This window comes from Hippocampus bargibanti, linkage group LG11 (genome assembly GCF_051943395.1).
Source record: "Hippocampus bargibanti isolate YZ-2025 linkage group LG11, ASM5194339v1, whole genome shotgun sequence".
Lineage (NCBI taxonomy): Eukaryota > Metazoa > Chordata > Actinopteri > Syngnathiformes > Syngnathidae > Hippocampus > Hippocampus bargibanti.
This window is the reverse complement of record NC_142744.1, coordinates 23,451,542-23,475,214: the sequence shown is the minus strand read 5'-3', so window position 1 is coordinate 23,475,214 and position 23,673 is coordinate 23,451,542. Positions and strand designations below refer to the sequence as shown.

The 23,673-nt window shown below is 42.3% G+C and overlaps 2 protein-coding genes across 3 annotated transcripts; one reads left to right on the top strand and one right to left on the bottom strand.

Moving 5' to 3' along the window:
- Positions 1–1,511: 1,511 nt before the first annotated feature.
- LOC148891968 (ras-related protein Rab-3A-like) lies at positions 1,512–13,046 on the bottom strand. Of its 2 annotated transcripts, none has more exons than XM_089007906.1 (5): positions 12,455–12,920; positions 10,078–10,302; positions 7,823–7,941; positions 6,134–6,258; positions 1,512–3,013 (listed from the first exon to the last, which is right to left on the bottom strand). In XM_089007906.1, the coding sequence occupies exons 2-5, from the start codon at positions 10,300–10,302 to the stop codon at positions 2,823–2,825; spliced, it is 660 nt and encodes a 219-aa protein (XP_088864032.1). In that variant the 5' UTR covers positions 12,455–12,920; the 3' UTR covers positions 1,512–2,822. The 2 variants fall into 2 exon arrangements, with proteins under 2 accessions (XP_088864032.1, XP_088864033.1); XM_089007907.1 differs by lacking the exon at positions 1,512–3,013 and adding an exon at positions 3,892–5,706 and having other exon boundaries at positions 12,455–13,046.
- A 6,664-nt stretch (positions 13,047–19,710) lies between these two features.
- On the top strand, positions 19,711–23,469 carry LOC148891967 (beta-1,3-galactosyltransferase 1-like). The gene has a single exon (XM_089007902.1). The coding sequence runs from the start codon at positions 20,124–20,126 to the stop codon at positions 21,225–21,227; it is 1,104 nt and encodes a 367-aa protein (XP_088864028.1). The 5' UTR covers positions 19,711–20,123; the 3' UTR covers positions 21,228–23,469.
- Positions 23,470–23,673: the final 204 nt, after the last annotated feature.

Here is a 23,673-nt window from a genome sequence, read left to right as displayed (position 1 = left end):
TTCTTATACATAGAATAAGGTATGTTGTGTGTAGTTTTAAGGCTTATTGAGTTGAAAAGTATATTTTATGGAAAACCGGGAACGGATTATTCCCATTTTAATGGTTTCCTATGGGATTTTTTTTTTTAGATACACACTTTTCACCTTACACACTATCTGGGAACCAATTAAGTTCGGAAGTTGAGGTCTCACTATATACATATACAGTGAGATTTTGGCTTACAAACTTAATTGGTTCCCAGACAGTGTGTAAGGCGAACAGTGTGTATCCCAATTTTCCCCATAGGAAAGCATTAAAATGAGAATAATCCGTTCCCAGGACTCCAGAAAATATAATTTTAAACTAAATAAGCCTTAAAGGGCAACCAACGTCAATTTTTTTGCTTTTTAATTGACATTAGAAAAATGTTTTATAGCATCTAAAATACCCAAAACACGCAGTATGATATTTTTATTCAAATCCAAAACGCCAATAAAAATGACTTAAAGTGTCCAAAATCTGCAAAAAAATTGAGCTGCGAATTGGGCATTTTCAGTAAGTCCCGCCCCCATTTCGTGAAGTCACGCCAAGACGTCTTGCATTGCTTGTGAATCAATTCTCCTCTATTACTCCAAGTTCCAGCATCTTCCTTAGCTCCTCCCTTACGGGTCTCCGGCACACGGTATGGACGTTGGTGGACTGTTTTTCCAGGTGTGGTGCGTATCTCGTGTTGCACCACGTCCGTGTGTCCAGGTATGGAGGAGAAGACATCTTGGTTACGCTTAACCAATTTGAGGGTCAGCTGGCGTTGGTGGGGGGACAAACTTGTACCCATCTGAACTTCTTCTCTGGCGGGTTCCTTGGCCTTGCTGGGGGGGAGACAACTAAACAGCACCTCTCTGGCATGCCATTTCTTTATGAGGTTAACGTGATAAATCTGCTCAGATTTCCTCTTACCAGGTTGCCTCACCTTGTAGTTTACCTCCCCCATGCGTTCGATGACCCCAAAGGGCCCCTGCCAGGATGCCAGGAAATTGCACTCCACACCACACCAATTGCACCAAGACCAGCACTCTGTCCCCTGGCTTGAACTCTCGAGGCTGGGCAGGTGTATATATATATATATATATATATATATATATATATATATATATATATATACACACACACACACACACACACACACACACACACATATATATATATATACATATATATGTCCCCCCGCCTCGTGCCCAAAGACAGCTGAGATAGGCTCCAGCAACCCCTGCGACCCTAATGAGGAATAAGCGGTACGGAAAATGAGATGAGATATATATATATATATATATATATATATATATATATATATATATATATAGTGTATATACGAGATTATGATCACGGTTATGAGACCATCAGTATATGCTACAAGCCCATACCTATTACAGTGACTTCTTGTTAACTTTCGAAAAAGACTCCTAAATTCCACGAGATTAAGTCTGCCCTCAGGTGCTGTAGCATGAAAAACAAACAAACAGATGCTGCAGTCCACTTTGAATCACAAGTGTTTAATTTTATTTAAGTTAAAAAAACTAACAAGGTTCAACACAAATCCGAGATTATATCTCGACTTTGCCAGTTGATATACAGGATTCAACGAATCAGCATTTAAATACAAGTTTAAAGGACAACCGACGCCTCCCCACAAGTTGTGTCCATAATTTGTAAAATTGCTTCAAATGACTTCTACTGAACTTATTTGACAAAGATTCCACGGCATATAGCTAGATTTTATCTTTTCAGATTCACGCTGAATATTCAGGAAGTCTTGTGTCTTGTGGAGTTTGTGACCATTGCTGACGTGACGTCATGTCAGGAAGGCCCCTGAGAGAAAGCGACACACAATGCATTTTGCGGTACTTTTGTTTGGTCTGAAAACTCCATGTTGATCCGTGTTGATGATGAAATTAGAAGGAAAACACATAAATAACGCAATGGTGAATCGTTGTGTGTTGCACCAAGACAACTATTTGATACGAGTTGACACAAATCCCCAGCAGACAAATCAGACCATTTCCAACAGAGCTTGAGCGCCATCTTCTGCATGTTCTGGGTGCTACACATCACCTGATGCCTCAAAATGACCCGGAAATACTTCTTTCATTGATTGCAAACATTTATGCTTTCCTCTTCAGAACTATTTGAATCCTATTCATAACTGGATGAGTAAAAAGAAAGCATATTCTCCGAATCTGAAGCCAATTTTGTGATTCTCGAGCAAGGCAAGACGTCTTGGCGTGACATCAGGAACAAGGTGGCGGGACCATCTGAAACTGACCACTTCCGGGTTCAATTTGAAGTAGTTTTTGGACACTAAGTCATTTTTGCACTACAAATATCATCCTGCCTTTTTCGTTCTTAAGAGGAGTATGGCGACAAATCAACTGCTTTGTATTCATTCGGACTTGAGGCGTTCATGTCAATTGCAGGATGCAACATTAACAAATTATAGACAACAATGAGGGCTGGCTCTCGTATCGAGTTTGCACACATTATCTCCATATATTGGGGAGGAGAGGACATGGAAATGTTTGCATGTTGAAGAGCACTTCGCCCCTGACTCAATTCGGAATATGCTGTGGGTATGTTATGGATTAAAAAGAGCAAATCTGTGGCAATCAATTCTTCACGATGAAGACGTAGCATTGCTTGTGTTTGACAGTGGGCAATCATTCTGGGCAGGTTAACAGATATGAGACGGGAAAAGGGAGTGGAAATGGGTTCATGAACAGCAAATGCATATGTCTGTGAGAGAGAGAGAAACAGAGAGAGAGAGTGTGAGAGAGAATGAGAGACGTATTTAGCAAGCACAGTCCTGATGGGACCTCTGTGGCTGCTCTGTGAGCTGTGGGCCTTGTTTTGCTCCGGTGACTGTGGGGTCGTTGTTGTCCAGAGTCTCGGACATCCTCTCGCAGATGATGTCCACCAGCCTCTCAAACGTCTGCTTCACGTTGATGTTGTCCTTTGCGCTTGCTTCAAAGTGCTCGAAACCTGCCATCCCACAGAGGGCAGCAGAGACTTCAATGAGACCATTTTTTCAATGATTTCTTTCCCATGACCAAAGCATCTTTTCAACCCTTCTCAATACGTTTTGGCCAATGACAGGGAGGAGAATTTTCCGCTGATCGGTGGATTTCCGACTTTTTCAGACCAAAATGACCAGATCAAACTAAATATGTATTCTTGCTTGTTCGTTGTTCATTTCCTGCTTTGGCTTGTGTTGGCGGAAAGCGTAATTTTGATTGGATGATACCGACGCCGGTTGGCAAAAAGCACCATTTTGATTGGATGATCTTGACTTAGGTGCCGTTGATGTCGAAACAGGTAAACACCCCCTTTTGAATAAGCGGACGAGTAAAAAAAATCAGTTTGAATGGTCAGAAGGATTCGCTTTTGTGGAGAAAAAAGGTTATGCCGTGATTTGCAATGAAACAATACCATGGAAGAAACAGTTGTATGTCAGTGGCCCTATGACAAGCTCCATGCTAACGTTAGCATCAATATACTTCTGTGAGAGGCAGCAGAAAGCAAACGTACAAGCTAATGACCTTGCGCATGTACCTGGCAAGTTGACTTTCCGATATATATATATATATATATATATATATATATATATATATATATATATATATATATATATATAAAATATACATATATATACATATACACATATATATATATATATATACATATACACATATATATACACACACACATATACATATATATACATTAATATATATATATATATATATATATATATATATATATATATATAAAATATACATATATATACATATACACATATATATATATATACATATACACATATATATACACACACATATATATATTATACACACACACACACACACACACACACACACACACACACACACACACACACACACACACACACACACATACATGTATATACACATCATCATCATCTCATCTCATCCCGTGGCCTAGAAGGCCGTAGGGGTGCCATGATGGACGTTTGGGCAGTCAGAGATCTCCAGCGCTCTCGGTCTTCAGCAGTTCGTAGCAGGGTGTGGAAGCTGCAGCCTGTCCATTCCTTAATGTTGTCCATCCAGCACTTCCTCTGTCTTCCTCTTCTCCGCTTCCCTTCCACTGTCCCCTCCAGGATGGTTTTGGATAGTGAGGTATGCCTTATAACGTGGCCAAACCAGGCCATTTTACGACGTTTCACCATTGAGAGTACAGGCTCTTGTTCTCCTGTGTGTGTGTGTGTATATATATATATATATATGCCGCCACAGAGGTGAAAGATACTTTAAAGGAGAACCAACGTCACTTTTTTGTTTTTTAACTGACACCAGAAAAACGTTTTATAGCATCTAAAATACCCAAAACATGCAGTATGATATTTTTAGTCAAATGCAAAACACCAATAAAAATGACTTTAAGTGTCCAAAATCTGCAAAAAATTGAGCTGCGAATTGGGCATTTTCAGAAAGTCCCGCCCCCATTTCGTGAAGTCACGCCAAGACGTCTTGCATTGCTTGTGAATCAAAACAATGGCTTCAGATTGGGAGAATATGCTTTCTTGTTACACATCCAGTTATGAATATGATTAAAATAGTCCTGATGAGCAAAACATACATGTTTGCAATCGATTAAAGAATTTATTTGGGCCATTTTGAGGCAAACGGGTGGGCGGGAATGTCTCACCAAAAAAGAGGCAGAAAATGGCGACCAGCTCCGGTGAGCAATGAATCAGCCTGTTTCCACAGGCGGATACATTCTTTCCATGGAGTTTGCCTCCCTCTGCTGGCAGCTTTTGGGTGTAAGACATGGTTTAAAAAAAACAGTACAGCAAAATACATTGATGTGATGGAAAGACGCTACAATGCGTCTTTTTTACGGTGAGGAGGCAGTCCTTTTCTGACATCACGTACAGACTCGTCACCAACTCAAAAACAAGACTTCCTGAATGTTCAGCGTGAGTCTTAAAACGTAAAATATAGCTATATGCGGTGTAATCTTATTAAAATACGCCCAGTCATTTGAAGCCATTTTAAAGGAGTCCAAGATGGCGCCCGAGTAGGCAGCCGTCAGCAAGTGCTCTGATGAGCCTTGCTTTTGTTGTTGTTTTTGTGTTTTCTTTTGTCACTTTGTGTTGTTGTGCGTCGTGTGGAACGGATACGGATTGTTTTTCATCATTTTTGACCAGGACATTCATCAAGGAGGAGACAGTGCTGAGCGGTTGCGCCTTTTCAGCAGCATGAATATGCCAGTTCTGTTTTTGAATGGGAGGAATGTCGCTGCCATTCGACTGACATCGCTGGACACCAAAGGGGCCATTGTGCTTTTTTGCGCCTGTCATGGGCAGCATCTTCACAGCCCCGCTTTGTTCAGCGGAAGGTCGGTGCTGTTTGACAGTCTGCGGCTGGATGGATAAATGGCTTGAGGAACCCGCGATAAGAAGGAAGGAGCGTCAGCGCAGAGCGCCGATGCGTATATGGAACTGTTGCGGGATGGAATTGAAGCTGATTTATGGGGGACAGGAGATGTGAGACAATCTCTTTTCGTCAATGGATGCTACAGCTGCGTGTTTGCTTTCAACATTTAGCTTGTAGTTGACGTGCACATTCCACCATGATGTCCCTGATCCACTGGTGAAGAGATGCTTTGATCCTCTCCTCTTTCATCTGGAACTGCTTCATGTAACATAGAGGGTTTTATGTAACAAATAGGGTACAAAAAGTGCTTAAGAATGAATGACTCTCTGCGTCTTTGTGATGTCATGTTATTTGTTATTTCGTTTTTTTTTGTTCTTTTGACTTCCAGACGGCGCCGCGAGAGTGGCTGCCTTTCCAGCAGCTCCTGTGTTTTGCTTTTTCTCCTTTTATTTCTTTCATAACTTTGCTGCTGTGAAATGTAAATTTCTCTGCTGCGAGACTAATAAAGGCAAATCCAATCCAATTTTACAAATTATGGACACAACTTGTCTGGAGACGTCGGTTGTCCTTTAAGTATACGGTAACTTGATCTAAAAAAATGTCCAAATGGACTTTATCGCAATGTTATGTGACAGTAGAATGATTGAACTCCAACAGGACGAAGTCAACGGACGCATGCGCTTACCAAGCTGTTCTGACAGGTGCCGGCCGCTTTCTGTGGCCACCACTCGCTCATCTTCCATATCAACCTTGTTCCCCACCAGGAGCACCTGAGCATTGTCCCATGAATAGGTCTTGATCTGCGTGGACCTGTTCGGGGCACAAACACACTAACATTGACTAAATTGACCATGCACAAACAAACAAACAAACAAACAAACAAACCACCAAAGCATTATTGAGGCCCGGTGTTCTATTGGGCTTCATGTCTGCCTCCCAATACGGAGGTGCAGGGGTTGATTCGGGCTCCTGTGTGTTAACATGTTCTACCTGTTCCAGTGAGGATTTCCTCCCACATTCCACAACCATTCAGGGCAGACTGATTGAGAAGCCAAAGTTCTCCCTTGGTAGCCAGCATCCTACCTTTCCTGTTCCATTTTTTTTTGTGTCGCTGTCGTCGAGCAAATTGACGATTAGCAGTGTTTGAAAAAGCGTCTGCCCAGTTGCCCGGGGCGTACAACTTTTACGTCGGGCGTACAACTTCCAAAACTTCTCGGCCCGGGTGGCCGACAACTTCAAGAAAAAAAAACGGATTTTTTTCAAATCAAACGTTTATTTTATTCAAGAAAGCAAAAGGTACAAACAAAACGCTACAGGCCACATGTACTCGTTCTCAGCAGCTTTCAAAACTCTCAAGTACACTTTTCAGTCAGGGGGTAGTCCGAAGCACGACACAAGCTTCTGATTGGCTGCCGGTGCAGAGTATGCAAATTGTCAAACGAACGTTCGTTTGGCAATTTGCATACAAAAAAACTAAATCACAAATAACGTGACAACACAAAGACAGAGAGTCATTCATTCTTAAGCAGTTCCAGATAGCGAATAGCCATTAGCCAGCAAATCCTCTATCTATTTGAGTTACTTCCGGGTTGAGTGAACGCTGGCGCTTGTATCCTGTGACTGTAAAGTGACCTTGAGAGTTTTGAAAGGCGCTTAGAAATGAAATGATGATGATGATTATTATTATTATTATGAGGGTGAGTGTGGATGGTTGTTCATCTATGTGCGCCCTGCGATTAGCTGGCAACTAGTTGAAAGTGTAAAGCGCCTCCTACCAGAAGATGCCTGGGATGGGCTCCAGCACGCCCACATCCCTTGAGCGGATTACTAAATGGATGGAAGGATACCGAAGTATTATGGCTTGGGATTCCCCTCCCTCCCTTTTTTATAAATACATCATGAAATGGTGTGGGACAACTACCTTTTGACAATGGGGCTGGAAGTTGACTATGTTGGTCACATAAACACTGCCATAAATGAGGGATCACATTAAAAATGTCAGCAGCATGTTAGACGTCCACCCTACAGAAAACATTCTTTCGAAAGGCAAAACTGTAATTATTGTTGTTAGATTTGTTTGTTGAGGTGGAGTTAATGTTCCAGTGTCTAAGTGAAGTGTCAATGAGGCGACCAGACAGGTTTCAAGCAAATATTGAACTGAATTCTCTGAGAAGTCTGAATGTTCAAATAAAAACCAGTCAATTCAACTCACTGGTTCCATGATTATCTTTGAATGCCGCTGTCAGGACATTGATTGGCCTTGTCAACAGCTAATCGAGTATGGGATGAGCACAGTAGAGAAAAAACAAAACCAAAACGAAAGGGATACTGGGCAAGAACAGTGAAAACACATGAGGGTCAAGCATCCACTCACCAGTCTTGCACGGCATGAAAGGACTCCTCATTGGTGATGTCATACATGAGGATGAAGCCCATGGCTCCTCTGTAATAGGCTGTGGTGATGGTCCTGTACCGCTCCTGCCCGGCCGTGTCCTGCATCAACACATGAGTAAAATGCCACGCTTTTCTCTCCATGAGAAAAATCCTAATCTGACATCCTGAAAACTAAAAGCCTGCAAGTGTGCAGCTAACGGATATTTTTAGAACACAAATGTTTGAACAATCCTCTCACTAAGTGACCTGATACATCATTTGTTTGAATCATTTTTGCTGTTGTATTGTTTGACTTTATCTACCAGCTGTAGCCAGGTGAGCATTGCAAATGAAAACCTGCCCTCCACTGCCTTACCTGGACAAATACATGTTCAATAAATAAAGATCGATTTTGCAAATATTATTTTGGTCCACCGGGGGTCTCCCGTCCTGTTCTTCTATCGTCTCTGTGGCTATGAGGGTGCATTAATTGATAAAGGCGGTCGTGGGCAAAACTAATACAATAAAATACATATTGCTTTATATAGCGCTTTAACAACAGCTGAAGCTGTAATAAAGTGCTTAACATGGACAATTATCATATACAGTCAATAAAGAAGTCACAAAGAAAGCGGAACGCACCAGGGAATAATGGATTACTCATTTTCAAATCAGTCAAAGAGAATAGCTAAATAATGGCAACATCAAATGTCTTATTTATTCCACATGACAATTAGACATTGTGGCACACATTTTAGCAGGGACCATACAATGACACACATGCACAATGTAGTACCTAAGTCCTAACTCAAGGATCGGGAACCTATGGCTCGCGCGCCATATATATATATGGCTCTTTTGATGATTGCATCTGGCTCGCAGATGAAACTAAATACGTATGCTTACTTTTTCGCCGTTCGTTTCCTGTTTGGGCTGCAGTTGGGTGAAAGCGCAATTTGATTGGATGATAATGACCTAGGGCGGCCCGGTAGTTCAGTGGTTAGCACAACGGCTTCACAGTGCTGAGGTCACCGGTTCGCGTCCCGGTCCTGCCTCCCTGTGTGGAGTTTGCATGTTCTCCCCGGACCCGCGTGGGTTTTCTCCGGGTCCTCCGGTTTCCTCCCACACTCCAAAAACATGCATGGCAGGCAGATTGACCACTCCAAATTGTCCCTAGGTGTGAGTGTGAGAGGTGTGAGTCTTTGTGTGCCCTGCGATTGGCTGGCAACCAATTCAGGGTGTCCCCCGCCTCGTGCCCGAAGACAGCTGAGATAGGCTCCAGCACCCCCCGCGGTACGGAAAATGGATGGATGGATAATGGCCTAGGTTGGCGGAAAGCACAATTTTGATTGATGTCGAAACAGGTAAACGCCCCCTTTTAAATAAGCCTGACGAGTATCGTACACTTCAGATTGACTGGACCGAAGGATTCGCCTTTGTGGAGAGAAAAGGTCCTGATTCTAATTTGCAATGAAGCAATACCATAGATGAAACAGTCGAATGTCGGTGGCACTTTGACAAGCCCCATGCTAACATTAGCATCAATAATCTTCTGTGAGATACAGTAAAGGAAGTGTGGAAGCTAATGAGCCGTATGCAGGCAAGCTAGCAGTAACTTTGCATATGGACGTGGCAAGTTGACTTTCATTCCGATCGTTTGGCTGGATTTTCACCAATTACGAGGAACGGAAAACCAATCATCTTAATGCTGAGTAGTATCACCGTTATTTTAAATAATGCATTGACATTTTGTTGAAAAGTGACCGCGCCTGTGTGTGTGTGTGTGTGCGGCTCTCACTGAAAAACATTTCTAAATATTTTACTTTTATGCCTCTCTCAGTCAAAGGTTCCCGACCCCTGACCTAACTATAACACGCAATAATCACAAGTGTCCTTGGTTGTCTGTGTTGGCTATTTATTATTCTATTTGTTTCTTTTGTTGCAGTTCAGTTTTGCGGCCTTTATTTTTAGTGTGTTTTCAATGCGTTGTGGTTGAAAGAAAATATATCTCATCTGTGCTGCATGTTGTACATAGAGCGTATTTGACAATAAAGCTGACTTGACATAACATGATTTGCTTCCACGTCAAGTGATGTGGCAGGCTGGATCTGGAGGTTGACACCTGTGCATTAAATGATAGACTGAAAAAGTTCTCCTTGAAGGCAGCGAAGAAACAGAACAATCACAATGATGGCACTGCTGTCGCAATTTGAGGAAGGGAATATCCCTGGACAGCGAAAAGATCCCCTCCCTCACCCAAATCTGCAGCTTTATCCTCTTGTCGTTCCTGTAGATGGTCTTGACCTTGAAGTCGATGCCCACCGTGCTGACGAAGGCTGGCGTGTACGAGTCGTCCGCATAGCGGAAGAGGAAGGACGTCTTACCCACGCTGCTGTTGCCGATGATGAGGATTTTAAACATGTAGTCAAAGTTCTGGTCCGATGACTCCTTTTGACCATAAGTGGCATTTGCAGACGCCATCTACTCCGGGCATTGAAACACATGCACACACGCAACAAAGCAAAAATTAGAAAAAACTAAACTAATTGTAAGCAGGGAGTTGTCTGAGAAGAGAGGATGATCTTATGTACAAAGAGTGGATCACGACATTTCATTTTTGAGAAGCAATCTCAATAAAATTAAAACAGATGTCGACCACAGAAGAAGTGATCTGATGCGAAACACATTGTGGCACAGCAGTCGGGGCAAACAACCCACATCATTTGACATTATTTTAGACGCTGGCATGAGGTTTGTCGTTTTTTTTTCGCACTATTCAACAACAAAGCGCACATGCAAAGTGTTCCCATTCTTACATTCAGTTGCATCGAGGTGACGCAATGCGTTAGGCTTTCAAAGCCGCAGCAGGGATACTTCCTTGCCCTCCAGCTCTCTACCTTTGACAGGCATTCAACAATGAAGTCATTTCTAAAATGGCTGAGAGTATTTTATTTTTTGGGGGGGCGGCACAGTAGTCCACGACGACTTCACAGTGCAGTTTGTGAGTTCAAGACCCAGTCCGGTCTCCCTATGTGTGTATGTTCTATCCAGGCCCGCAATGGTTTTTTTTTTCCAGATCCTCTGGTTTCCTTCCACGTTCCAAAAACATGCATGGCAGGCTGATTGAATACTCCAAATCGTCCCTCGGTATGAGTGTGAGTGCAGATGGTTGTTTGTCTATGTGTGGCCCGCCTCGTGCACGAAGATGGCTGGGATAGGCTCCAGCACCACACTCGACCCGAATGAGGATAAAGTGGTCTGGAAAATGGATGGATTTTTTTATGAAACCTTCAAACTAGTGAAGTATATCAAAATTTCATTCTGAAAAATATTTACATTTGCCTTTGTGATGGACCCTCGTATGCAAACACGGCTCACAAAAAGGTCAGAGCTTTTAAAGCAGGAAAATGATCTTCATCTTTTGAATCAGGTGTTGGCAAACAGGCTAGAGCCTCTTTGATGACCAAGCTTCAACACCCGTGCTTAGCCTATGATAAACTTTGCAATTGATTGGCTTTGTTCATGCACCAACCAGTCGGGTGAAATGATATGACCAAAGTACAGTATCCAGTTAAGACGCCACACACTGCCGACCCTTCGCACTGCAAATACGATTTAGATTATCATGTACCCATGTATCTTTTTAAAGAGACCGGTCAGTACATCATATGTCAAATAACAATTATGCGAGCAAATCTGTTACTTTAGCATTTCCACTGCAGGGCTGAGGAGATCATGCAAACTCCACACAGTGAATGTGGAACTGAACCCGGTAACTCAGTACTGTGAGGTTGATGCGCTCACCACTGGGCCGCTATTTGGGTTCAGCCCTCGTTTGAGGGTGCCACAAATTGGGGATGACGACGAGATAAATGGGTGACGCCGAGAATAGATAAGGTTTAACTCACAGGAAATCACACTGTCCCGATGCACAACACAACCGATTTGTCATGGAGCCATTATAACGAGGAATGCATCCAAACAAAGCAGCTAAAACATCTCTGCACAGTCAACCCATCCGAAGAACAACCCCGCATGATGACAAACGGAACTATTGGGGCTTAGCAAGGCTAAGCTACAGATCAACTGGCTGACTGGAAACAAGCAAGCTCCAAAGGGAGGCTGGGCAACTGGGTTAGACAAATGCAGACAGCCATATGGTTGGCGAGACCCCCTTATCCCAGCACGTCACAGACCAAAACAAATGAAGGTGAAATAAGACAAAAGGCATCGACAAAACAGACCTTTACTTTCGAGCCGTTTTCGAGACATTATCACATCACATCACAGCAGATTACACCAAATTAGCAAGGTAGTAAAAACGATTGAACCTATTACCACCGGGGAAGTGGGGACGTTTTCTGTCAAACGACACACGACAGACGGATTGCGAGCGTGTCACGTTTATTTGATACGTCGCTTTACGGTGGATAATAAATGCGACATACAGGCTCGTTGTTGCCATTTATCTATCAGTAGCAGGAGGCGCTAGCTAAGCATCCTTGGCTATGTCAATTGAAGGTTACGCTTGCTTATTTAGGCTACAAAAAAAACAGTCGAAACAGACGCAAACGAAAAGCGCTACATTAAATCCAGACAGTGTAAGACGATAACATATGGTGGTGTAGTTTACCGTGAAATGCTTCTTGTCGGCTTCGCTGCAGTCGTTTTAGCCCGCAGCCTGCCCAGTTTTGCACCTGCAGTCAGTCGCTCGTGAGCCCTTTGATTGACAGGCCCCGGCCCAGGTGGGTTGGGCCAAAGAAGCTAAGAATGATTGACAGGAGCCTGCAGCAATCGGAGAGTAAATCATAAGAAGGCAATGAAAAACAACTTTGAGATCATGTTTTTTCTTTGAAGGAGAATGTCAAACTCAGGTCGGTAGGGCGGGCCAATTTTGGACAGCCCGACAATTATATTTGGCTTGCGAGATGATTTCTAATCTGTATTACATCTGGCCCGCCGGCCCAAGATACAGCGCACCAGTGACGTGCGGTGAGGTTCATGGCTGGTGAGGCACTGACGTCATCAATAGTCAGATTTACAAACATATGAACTACAGAGTAGTTTATTCGCCATTTGATTGGCAACAGTTAACGTATTTTGTTTAAAATTTCATGTCAGCATTCTTGATATATACAAACTGTAGCATAGAAAAAAATAATTAAAAAAACGTTTTTATCGTGTTACCTTTACTTGTAAATGAGGTCCATGCGCCGCTCCTTCTGAAGAAAGGCATCAATAACTTCTTTGTAGAAGCCTTCCTTATCTTTCTTCAGTTTTAAAAGTCTCTCTGTCTCAACGGAGATCACTGCCAGTGAAGAAAGTCGTCCTTGATCGGTCCTGTTCCGACTATGTTTTCAGTGCTGAGAATGACAATCTCGTCTACTTCTCCAGCAACAAATGGGGCTGCACCGATCTCCTTTTTAATGTCATTTCTAATGACATCACCAACTGCTTCAATTAAATCGTTCTGTATTCTGTTTCACAGGCTAGAAAATATAGTGGATGTCCCAAAATGACTCGCTAGCCTGTCATCTTTCTCAGCGAAAGCATGTAATAGTTCAACATAGTTGTCACGATGAGCAGAGCCTTTACTTTCGTCATTTCCACGAAAAGCCAGCTGTTGTTTGGCAAGGAAGCAGGTGGCATTGATGAGATCTTTTAAAATCTCACGCTTCTCCTTTACCTTAGCATTGTGGATGCTGATGTTGAGTCTTCGCTCATTTTTGATGAGGCTTCGTTGTAAAATTTTTAGGTCGCAATATCCCATTTGAGTCCAGACATTGTCACAAGTTGAGAACAGAAGGCAGGAAAAGCAGAAAAGGCGCTTTCTTGCTGGACATCCACACAGCCAGCCTTTTCGTGTGTACCAGTCCGTCTGAAAAGAGCGAGTATTCTGTCCCGTTGTCTGAAGCAAACCTTTTAGCTCCGGTGTTCGTCTTCCTTTAATTATTACCTCCTGCTTCGATTGAAAGTCCAGTTTAGAAAATTCTTTCACTTTCGATATGTAATCCTCCATTCTGAAAGTGAGGCCAAGCAACAAAAAATGACTGCAGGGTTGCACTTTACTTGCTAACTGTTTACTGTAGTTTTCTGTCTCTAATTCTATTATTCTGCAGATGTGGAGTCGGAAGTATCTCTGGAATCACAAGCGCCCCCTGCCTGTCATGAGGCGGGAGAACTGTGTGCCTCACCTACGCACAGCGTTTTGATAAAAATAAAACAAAATAAACACTGTAGTGCAGTGTTTATAATGTACAATGACTCTACATTATATACACCAGCTAAACTGTAGAATTTTAGTGCATATACTAAACGTGTTTGAACGCTTTAATAGCGATATGCAGAAGGACAGCAATGCGGTCTCACTGCAGAGCAAGCCAGCACAGTAAGCACAGTGATTGCGCAATCCATGGTGAGGCTCAGCCGGCTGCTGCCTCACCGCTCGTCTCTACTTAGTATTTGAACGGTAAATGTGAAAATTCAGCGATTTTGAAAAAAACCCTAAAACGGTGAAGTTAAATGGACAACAACTTTAAAGTACAAATCACTAAATACATATAACTGTTTAATTTATTTTTTCATTTGATATTTCCATGACAGCAAGCCATGAAGACAGGTGAGGCACTGCCTCCCCTGCCTCCACTGACTGCACGTCACTGAGTCCTAGACATTTACAGCACGACTTGCTTGTTCTGTAGCCACTAGTGGACATACACCAGTGTCTTCTTGTGCCGGTCCCAAGCTCGGATAAATACAGAGGGTGGTGTCAGGAAGGGCATCCGACGACGACGAAACTTGGCCAAAACAAACATGCGCGTCGAAATTATGAAGATGGATGACACCGATTCGCTGCGGCGAGCCCTTGGAGGGAAAAGAAGAAGAAATGTACTGTACTGTATTTTAGCACAAAAGACGACGAATAATAACAATCACCGATCCCGAAAAGGCCACTGGACTGCTCCCGGCTTCCTTACACGAAGAAGCGACGAGTCCTCGCGCGACGTTGATTGACAACTGACTTCTTTTGTTTAAATGTAGATCTACTTTTGGTTATTCAGCAGTCCTTAGTCTCTATTTCTGTTTCAATAGAGACTGTGCTTCACCAAACCTTTGGTGTGAGCACTTTATGTTTGAAGTGATCCCGTGGATTGCTTTTTTGAGTTTTCTATATTTCGTTCTTATTTAAAAAATAAATTGTATTTTCTTTTATATTTTACTTTTCCTAGCTTAATTTTTCACTTCTTCTATCTTCCTTGTCTATTTCTTACCGTTGTCATCCCTATGTCCCTTTCCCTTCTCTCCCTAAATGCCAGCAGGGGTTTAAGGAACACCTTGAAACGCAAAGCTGTATTTTTCTTTCTCAGAAAATTGAAGTGTGATTTCTTGTTTTTGCAAGAAGCTCATAGGACAACAAATGATGTCAGTCTCAGGAAAAGCAATGGGGAAGAGACTTATGGGGAGCGCACAGGTCGGAAAGAGCAGGCGGTGTCACAGTTCTAAAAGATAATTTCTCTGGGGAAATTATTGGTCATGACAGTGACCCGGAAGGAAGGTCACTATATCATACTTATGTTGGCAATCTCTGATAAAAATGTTATCATGATTAATATACAGTAAAGTCTCGTTATATCGGAATCGGATATATCGATAGTCCCGGTTATATCGATACTATTTCTATGCACGCACGGAGAAAATTACATGCGCGCAGGGTCGGATATATCGATAGTCCCGGTTATTATTATTATTTTTTCGGACTCCCTTGGATATCGATATAACGAGACTTTACTGTACATTTCATTTCTAAACGCCTTTCAAAACTCTCAAGGTCACTTTACAGTCAAAGAATACGTTTTTTCTGTGGGTGAGCAGCCGAAGCCACACGCGCCAGTGTTCACTCAACCCGGAAGTAACTCAAATAGAAAGAAAGCTTGCTAGCTAGCTAATACATAGCTAATAGATAGCCAGCTAGCCTGATAGATAGCTAATAAATAGCCAGCTAGATAGCTAGCTAGCTAATAGACAGCTAATATAATAATACTAATAATAGTAATAATAATAATAATAATAATACATTTTATTTATAAGCGCCTTTCAAAATGAGATAGTCAGTTGGCTAGCAAGATAGCTAATAGATAGCTAATAGATAGCCAGTTAGCTAGCTAACTAATAGATAACTAATAGCTAGCCAGTTAGCTAGCTAATAGATAGCTAATAGCTAGCCAGTTAGCTAGCTAATATATAGCTAATAGATTGCCAGTTAGCTAGCTAATAGATATCCAGTTAGCTAGCTAACAGATAGCTAATAGATTGCCAGTTAGCTAGCTAATAGATAGCTAATACATAGCCAGTTAGCTAGAAAGCTAGCTCATAAATTGTCTGTTAGCTAGCTAGCTAATCGATAGCTAATAGAGAGCATAATTGCTTGATTTGGGAACGCCCAACGGTTGCTCTCCATGCAGCACCTGATTGGGCAAGGCCAGCTGATGCTGTCCAAGGTGGAGCGTGGGGAGCGCAAAGACGGACGGGTGAGGCGTGGCGTGGCGTTGACGTCCCGGCGCCCCAACGGAGAAGAAGCCGCTAAAGAATCCGCCCTGCTTGTGCACCGCCGGAGCCTTCTTGGCGGCCATCTTCTGGCCCGAGGGCAGTACCTGCGCTCAGACCAAGCGCCTGTCACTTCAAATGGGAGCACATGAGCTCAGATTCCGGTGCTCAGAAACAAACAAACAAACAAACAAACAAAATTTACCTTTCTCTGTGTTTGTTTGGTTTTTTTTTTCCATCGGTGCTGTATGTCGTGCATATTAGCATATTTGACAAGAAAGCTGACTTTGACCTTGGACTTTGACTTTTTTTTTTGCCCACAATAATAATAATAATAATAATAATAATCATCATCATCATCATCATCACCATCATCATAATAATAGTAATAATAATAATAATAATTATTATTATTATTATTATTATTATTGTTACGCTACATAGTGAGCAAGATAGATAACTAGCTAGCTAGCTAGCTGCTACATAGATTTGACAGCTAGCTAGCTGATATATAGCTACATAGCGAGCGAGGTAGATAGAATCGATAGGTAGCTAACTAGCTAGCTGACAGATATAGATTTGACAGCTAGCTAACAACAACAACAATAATAATAATAATAATAATAATAATAATAATAATAATAATAATAATAATAATACATTTGATTTCTAAGCGCCTTTCAAAACTCTTAAGGTCACTTTACAGTCACAGTTTTTCTATGGGTGAGCAGCGGCAGCCACACGCGCCAGCATTCACTCAACCCTAAGTAACTCAAATAGATAGCAAGCTAGCTAATAGACAGCTAATAGCCAGCTAGCTAGACAGCTCATAGATAGCGATCTAGCAAGATAGATAGTGAATAGATATCAAATAGATGCCCAAAGTTGAATTGATTACCTTCCCCTCCAACCCCCCTTGAATTTGTTTCATCATCACCATATGTTTCCAACATGCTCTCCATAAAACATCTTTCTACCCCTGCACCAATAACAATAATACATTTAATTTCTAAGCGCCTTTCCAAACTCTCAAGGTCACTTTACAAGATAAGTTTTTCTGTGGCTGCTTAGAATATCTTGTTTAGCTGACCCCTCCCCTCCGCCACCCCATCCCTTTTCAATTGCTGCTGTGGACTGCAAATGTCCCCATTGTGGGACGAATAAAGCTTTGCTGATTCTGATTTCCTGATTCTGAACCCGAAAGAAAGCTAGCTCGCTAGATAATAGATAGCTAAATAAAGTACTAATGTTTATATAATTATATGATGTGTATGTATATTAAATACAGTACATTGTATGAATACATTAATCGATTATCTGCGAATCTCCTGAACAGAAAAAGCACGATGGTTAAATGGATCAAGAACACTAAATAAATAGACTGGTGCATGTGAATTCATTCCCCAGTGAGCCATTGCGGAACAGATTAAATGGCAACAAAGACATCAATGTTTCAAAATGCGGCCATGTCTATCGCTTTTGTTCAAATAGAGAGAAAGATGGAAGCTGTGTCTTGCCCATCTTGTAAGGGCGTTATCGGGCTAAACCGGTTGACCCGTCTTGCCTGGAAAAACCTTCTCTTTTTACTCGACCTCTTAAAGGACAACCGACATCACCTGGAGCAACTCTACGACCTCCCTCGTCTGAGCATTAAACTTTACCGAGCCTGGAGGAGGGACGCAAGGACTACCGATACGGTTTAAAGGACGACCGACGTCACTTTTTTGTTTCCTAACTGACATCAGAAAAACGTTTTCTAGCATCTAAAATACCCAAAACACGCACTATGATATTTTGAGTCAAATGCGAAACACCAATCAAAATGAAGTGTCAAGTGTCTAAAAAGTACTTGAATTTGAAACCGGAAGTTGCCCGTTTCAGAAGGTCCCGCCCCCTTATTGGTGGTGTCACCCCAAGACGTCTTGCCTTGCCGGAGAATCAAAACAATGGCTTCAGATTCAGAGAAGATGCTTTCTTGTTACTCATCCAGTTATGAATAGGATTCAAATAGTTCCGAAGAGGAAAGCATACATGTTTGCAATCGATAAACAAATTTATTCCGTGCCATTTTGAGGCAGGCAATAGGGGGGCGGCAAATGTAGCACCAAAAGAGGCAGAAAATGGCGACAAAGCTCCGTGTAAGGAATTCCTGATGAATTCCTTACATGGAGCTTTGTTGCCCTCTTCTGCCTCTGCAACACAAAGTTTTCAGACCAAACAAGTACAGCAAAATGCATTGACGTGATGGAAGGACTGCTAGAATGTGTCCTTTTTTCGGTCAGGGGCGTTCCTTCAGTGACGTAACGTGAGGCCTAGTCACCAACTCAAAAACAAGACTTCCGGAATATTCAGCGCCAGTCTTAAAAGGGTAAAATATAGCTATACACGGTGGAATCTTTGTCAGATACGCTCAGTAGAAGTCATTTGAAGCCGTTTTACAAATTATGGACACAACTTGTCCGCAGACGTCGGTTGTCCTTAAAATATATCAAAGTCAGCTTTATTGTCAAAGATGCTAATATGCGTGACATACAGCACAGATGAAATGACGGTCCTCTCGGACCCAGCATGCAATGCACTAAGAATGACTTGAACAAACATGAAAACGCCAATTTCCCGGGAGAGCGTGTTATTATTATCATATTAGCTGTCTATTAGCTATCTAGCTCTCTAGCTGGCTATTTATTAGCTGTCAATATAGCTAGCTGGCTATCTATTAGCTATGTATTAGCTAGCTAGCTACCTTTCAATCTATTTGAGTTACTTCCGGGTTGAGTGAAGGCTGGCGCGTGTGGCTGTCGCGGGGGACACCCTGAACTGGTTGCCAGCCAATCGCAGCAGTCACTGAAAAAAAACAACAACAACGCCAGACGTGGCGGTGCTGGACTCTGCTATGAAATCAAATGTATATTATTATTACAGTAAAGTCTCGTTATATCCATATTCTCGGCAGTCGGAAAAAATATCGATATAACCGGACTATAGATATATCCGATCCTGCGCGCATGTAATTTTCTCCTTGCGTTCATAGAAATAGTATCGATATAACCGGGACTATCGATATATCCGATATCGATATAACGAGACTTTACTGTATATATATATACACACACACACACACATATCCGGGGTCATTTTGAAGTAGTTTTGGGACACTTGAAGTCATTTTTATTGGTGTTTTGCATTTGACTAAAAATATCATCCTGTGTGTTTTGAAACCAAGAGGTGGACTTTTTTTCCTTTCCGAGACTGTACTGTATATATATATATATATATATATATATATATATATAATGACGTCCCTGATCCACTGCTGAAATGGATGCTTTGATCCTCTCCTCTTTCATCTAGAACTGCTTCATGTCATCACAAAGAGGGTACGGGAAGTCCTAAAGAATGAATGACTCTCTGTGTCTTTGTGTTGTCATATTATTTGGCATTTTCATGTTTGTTAAAGTCATTATAAGTGCCTTGTATGCTGGGTCCGAGACTACAGTAATTTCATCTGTGCTGTATGTATGTATGAGATATATATATATATATAATGGCCTGACACAAAAATGATCCTCCTCCGATGTCATAAAATGTTTTTTTTCTTGCTAACAACCAAAGTAATGTGTTTTCAACCTGATCATTGATTGCTTTTTGTTTTGGTATTCTTTTTGACAAGTACTCAACAACTTTTGGCAGGTATTCTTTTTGTTGAAAATGTTGGCACATGGGGTTGTCGAATGTGATACTTTGTTGTCGTATGTGGAATGAAGTTTGAAAGTTGTCTCTCTCATCTCTCAGGCAGGCAACGTTGGAGGTCACGCAACATGAACAAACGGTGCATAACTACACGAGCCCTCCGCTTCCTCTGTATTGCGGCACTGGCACTAGTGTGGCTTTATTTCTGCAACCAGCTAGTTAACAGAGCAAGTGACCAGAGATCTGGAGGGCTGCTACATAATGCACCAAAATGGAGGAGCGAGCAGAAAAGTCCTGGAATTGGCAAGCCTTCTCTCACTGGACCTCTCGCTGGCCAAAGCCCGTACGTTGTGGCTTACCCCTCGACGTACCACTTTCTTATGAATGAGCCCCAAAAATGTGACGAGCAGAAACCTTTTGTGGTCCTGCTGGTTCCCGTGGCACCGCACAACAGACGTCATCGAGACAATATTCGCAGCACCTGGGGTGGTGAAAGAGTGGTTTTGGGCAAAGTGGTCAGCGTCTTCTTTCTGATGGGGCTGCCGGGCGCTCAAGCTGCCGAAGGCCTGGATGAACAGTTGCGGCAAGAGAGCAAGGACCATGGCGACTTGATCCAAAGTAATTTTTTGGACAGCTACAACAACCTGACCATCAAAACCATGGTGATGCTGGAGTGGCTCGACTCCTACTGCTCCGGTGCCTCTTATGCCCTGAAGATTGATTCCGACATCTACCTGAATGTGCCAAATCTCATTTCCTTGTTATTGAGTGCGCCAGCCAAAAACTACTTGACTGGATTTGTGACCACGGGTGCAAGTGTGATAAGAGATCCCACCTCCAAATGGTATCTACCGGTGGAAATTTACCCCAAATTGTTGTATCCACGTTATGCTATGGGCATGGCTTATATTCTGTCTTTGGACCTGCCTAAGAAGCTTGTGGCAGCTTCCAGACACGTTCAAGCCATCTACCTTGAAGACCTCTACGTGGGGATGTGCATGGAATACCTGCACATTCCCATCACAAACCCACCTCGGCGGAATGACTTCCATTACTTTCCAGTCAAATACAATCGCTGTGTGTATTCCAAAATTGTTGCCACCACCTTGGCTGAAGATATGGATGTCATCGAGATTTGGAAAGATGTACATCAATCAGGGGGGGCCTGCTAAGTTGTCAAAGCGCAATTTGCACGCGTGGTGGGCTATCCCCCGCGTATGCTTTGCTGTAGTCCTTTTTCAACTTCCCATGACCTCTCGACGCGCTTCCCACGAGCACTTGAAACCGCTACGTATTTCCTATCCATTCCTATTTGCCAAAAAAAGAGATGAGGTATAGGATGTTCTTTGCACTTTTTTATAGTTTAAAGCCTTTAATCGTCCCACGACGGGGACATTTGCAATCTTTTAAAAGGCAGGCAATACGTATTTGTTTTCTTTTTCATCAAAATGTATTGAAGGGCATTCCTCCCACGCGCAGACCAACCTCGGGGGAGTTAACTTCCATCTCATTCCGGTGCCGTACAATCGCAAAGTACGGTGTTGTACTTGGTCATATTTTCATCTTTTAAAATGCAGTCATTTATTTTCTGCACGACCTTTTTTTTTAATGGAAGTTTATTGAAGTCAGAATGTCAAGCGGCGTACGGGCGTTGGGGGAGTGAACACGAGAAGCTGCACCGTTGCCATCTTGCATTTCATCATCTCGTTCGTGTATTTCCAAAACCATCAATGTTTCTTTCATATTTGGATCCGTTTGATCTCTGCTGTGTAATAAATAGTGATGGATGTTTCTAAACGTCTTGAAATGTATCGCTTGATCTCGGTCAAGTAGCGTTCGAGTGTTTGTGAGTATGCACCAATCTCTACAATAAAAGAACCTCATTGAACCAAGTTCACCTCCTTTGGAATGACTCGTGTGTCCGTGACTTCAAGCCGTAATAGCTTGCACGTGTGATTCAAAATACTCTGTGTGTTTTCACTTGTCTTCAACTTGACGAAGTAAGGCAGGCGACAGACATCATGTCATGAATTGTCAGCGTTTTGTAGCCACCAAAGAGAAAGCAGCTATGGTCCCTCTGAGCACATGACACATTCCGTATTGATCCCCCACCCTTCCTGCAAAAAAAAAATCCAATTCCAACCCAAACCCAAATCCAATTGGACAATCTCAGAAGTGTACGAATGAATATGTTGGCCATTTCTATCAGCATCTGCGCGCTGCGTAATGTGGCGTAACCATCAAGATGTGCATGCATGTTTTGCGTGCATAACCAGCACAGCTATGATGATGGAGTGAAGGGCTCATCGTCTGGCACGTAAGGTGACTGTCACGGTTTGCAAGGTGATGATGGCAGTAGTGCATTCCAATAAGCAGGCAGGAGGGAGCAGCGGGTTGTATTGGAGAAATTGTCTTCAAATAAAGTCAACAGGAACAACATCTAAAACGTTAAAATCATTTGAACAGAAAAACACAAAGTATCAAACCAAGAGTAAAAGTCTGCCAAGATGGAACAAACGCATGCGCACGCCGCATACAATGCATACACAATGCACAATGCATACAATTGCATTCAAAGCATACAACAATGACCCGACAGCGAATGGTCGTGCCGGGAGTCCTTTGGACTGCCACTGATTGCACCTGTGAGGCGGCAGACGGGACTGAGAGCGCTACCCGTTGGTCGCCAATCCGAACGTGGCAGTCCGCCACTGATCGGGACGACCGGCACCTGTGCAGGTGCCGGCTGGGCCGACAGCGCCGCCCGTTGGTCGCCAACCAGATCATGACAGTGACCTTCTCCACTTTGTCACGAAGACGCCTCCTTATATGCTGTGATTCTGTGCAACATCACACTTTCATTATCGATATCGATACTCTGCATGTTTTTCCAAATGTTTTTCATGAGGTAAATCTGCAAGGAATGCACTTTTCAAGAGAAATATGCAAGTATTTCAGACAGAGTTGCAAGCATATTTGTATGTAGTATGTCTAGCATATTTGACAATAATAATGACTTTGACTTATTTGAGAAAAAAAATCCCAATATTCCTTTCAACTTGTCTAGGACTTTATTGAGATTTTTTTTTAAAGGAGAAGGATACTTCTACCCTAATTATATTATTGTTATTTTTTGATTCTGTCCTTTGGATTCTTTATGTCTGCTTTTATTTTGGTGAGTCATGCTGTATCGTTCACATCCATTGAAATACTGCCCCAAGAATGTCAATTCACAAAGTTTCATTTTTTGAGGGATTTTCCAAATCACGGCATAATTATTGAATCGATTCAAACTTAAAAACACGATTAAATGAACCCAAATGAACGAGTTGTGTCATCTTCTAAACAGCAGACAGTTCCATTTGTTGTCGCTTATAAATGAAATGTATGATTATTATTTTGAGAATCGGTACAGAAAATGAATGAATGGATGGATGGGAAAAAATGGAAACGGTTCATCTGCAACAGCAAATGCTCACCTATAGAGGTCGCTACTATTCAGTTGTTTTTCATGTGCGGCCCATGAAAAAAATGAGGAGGCGTGTGACGTCATATGCTGTGACATTTTAAATGTGAAAACTAAATTAAATTACCATACATTGAAGTTTAATCATGATT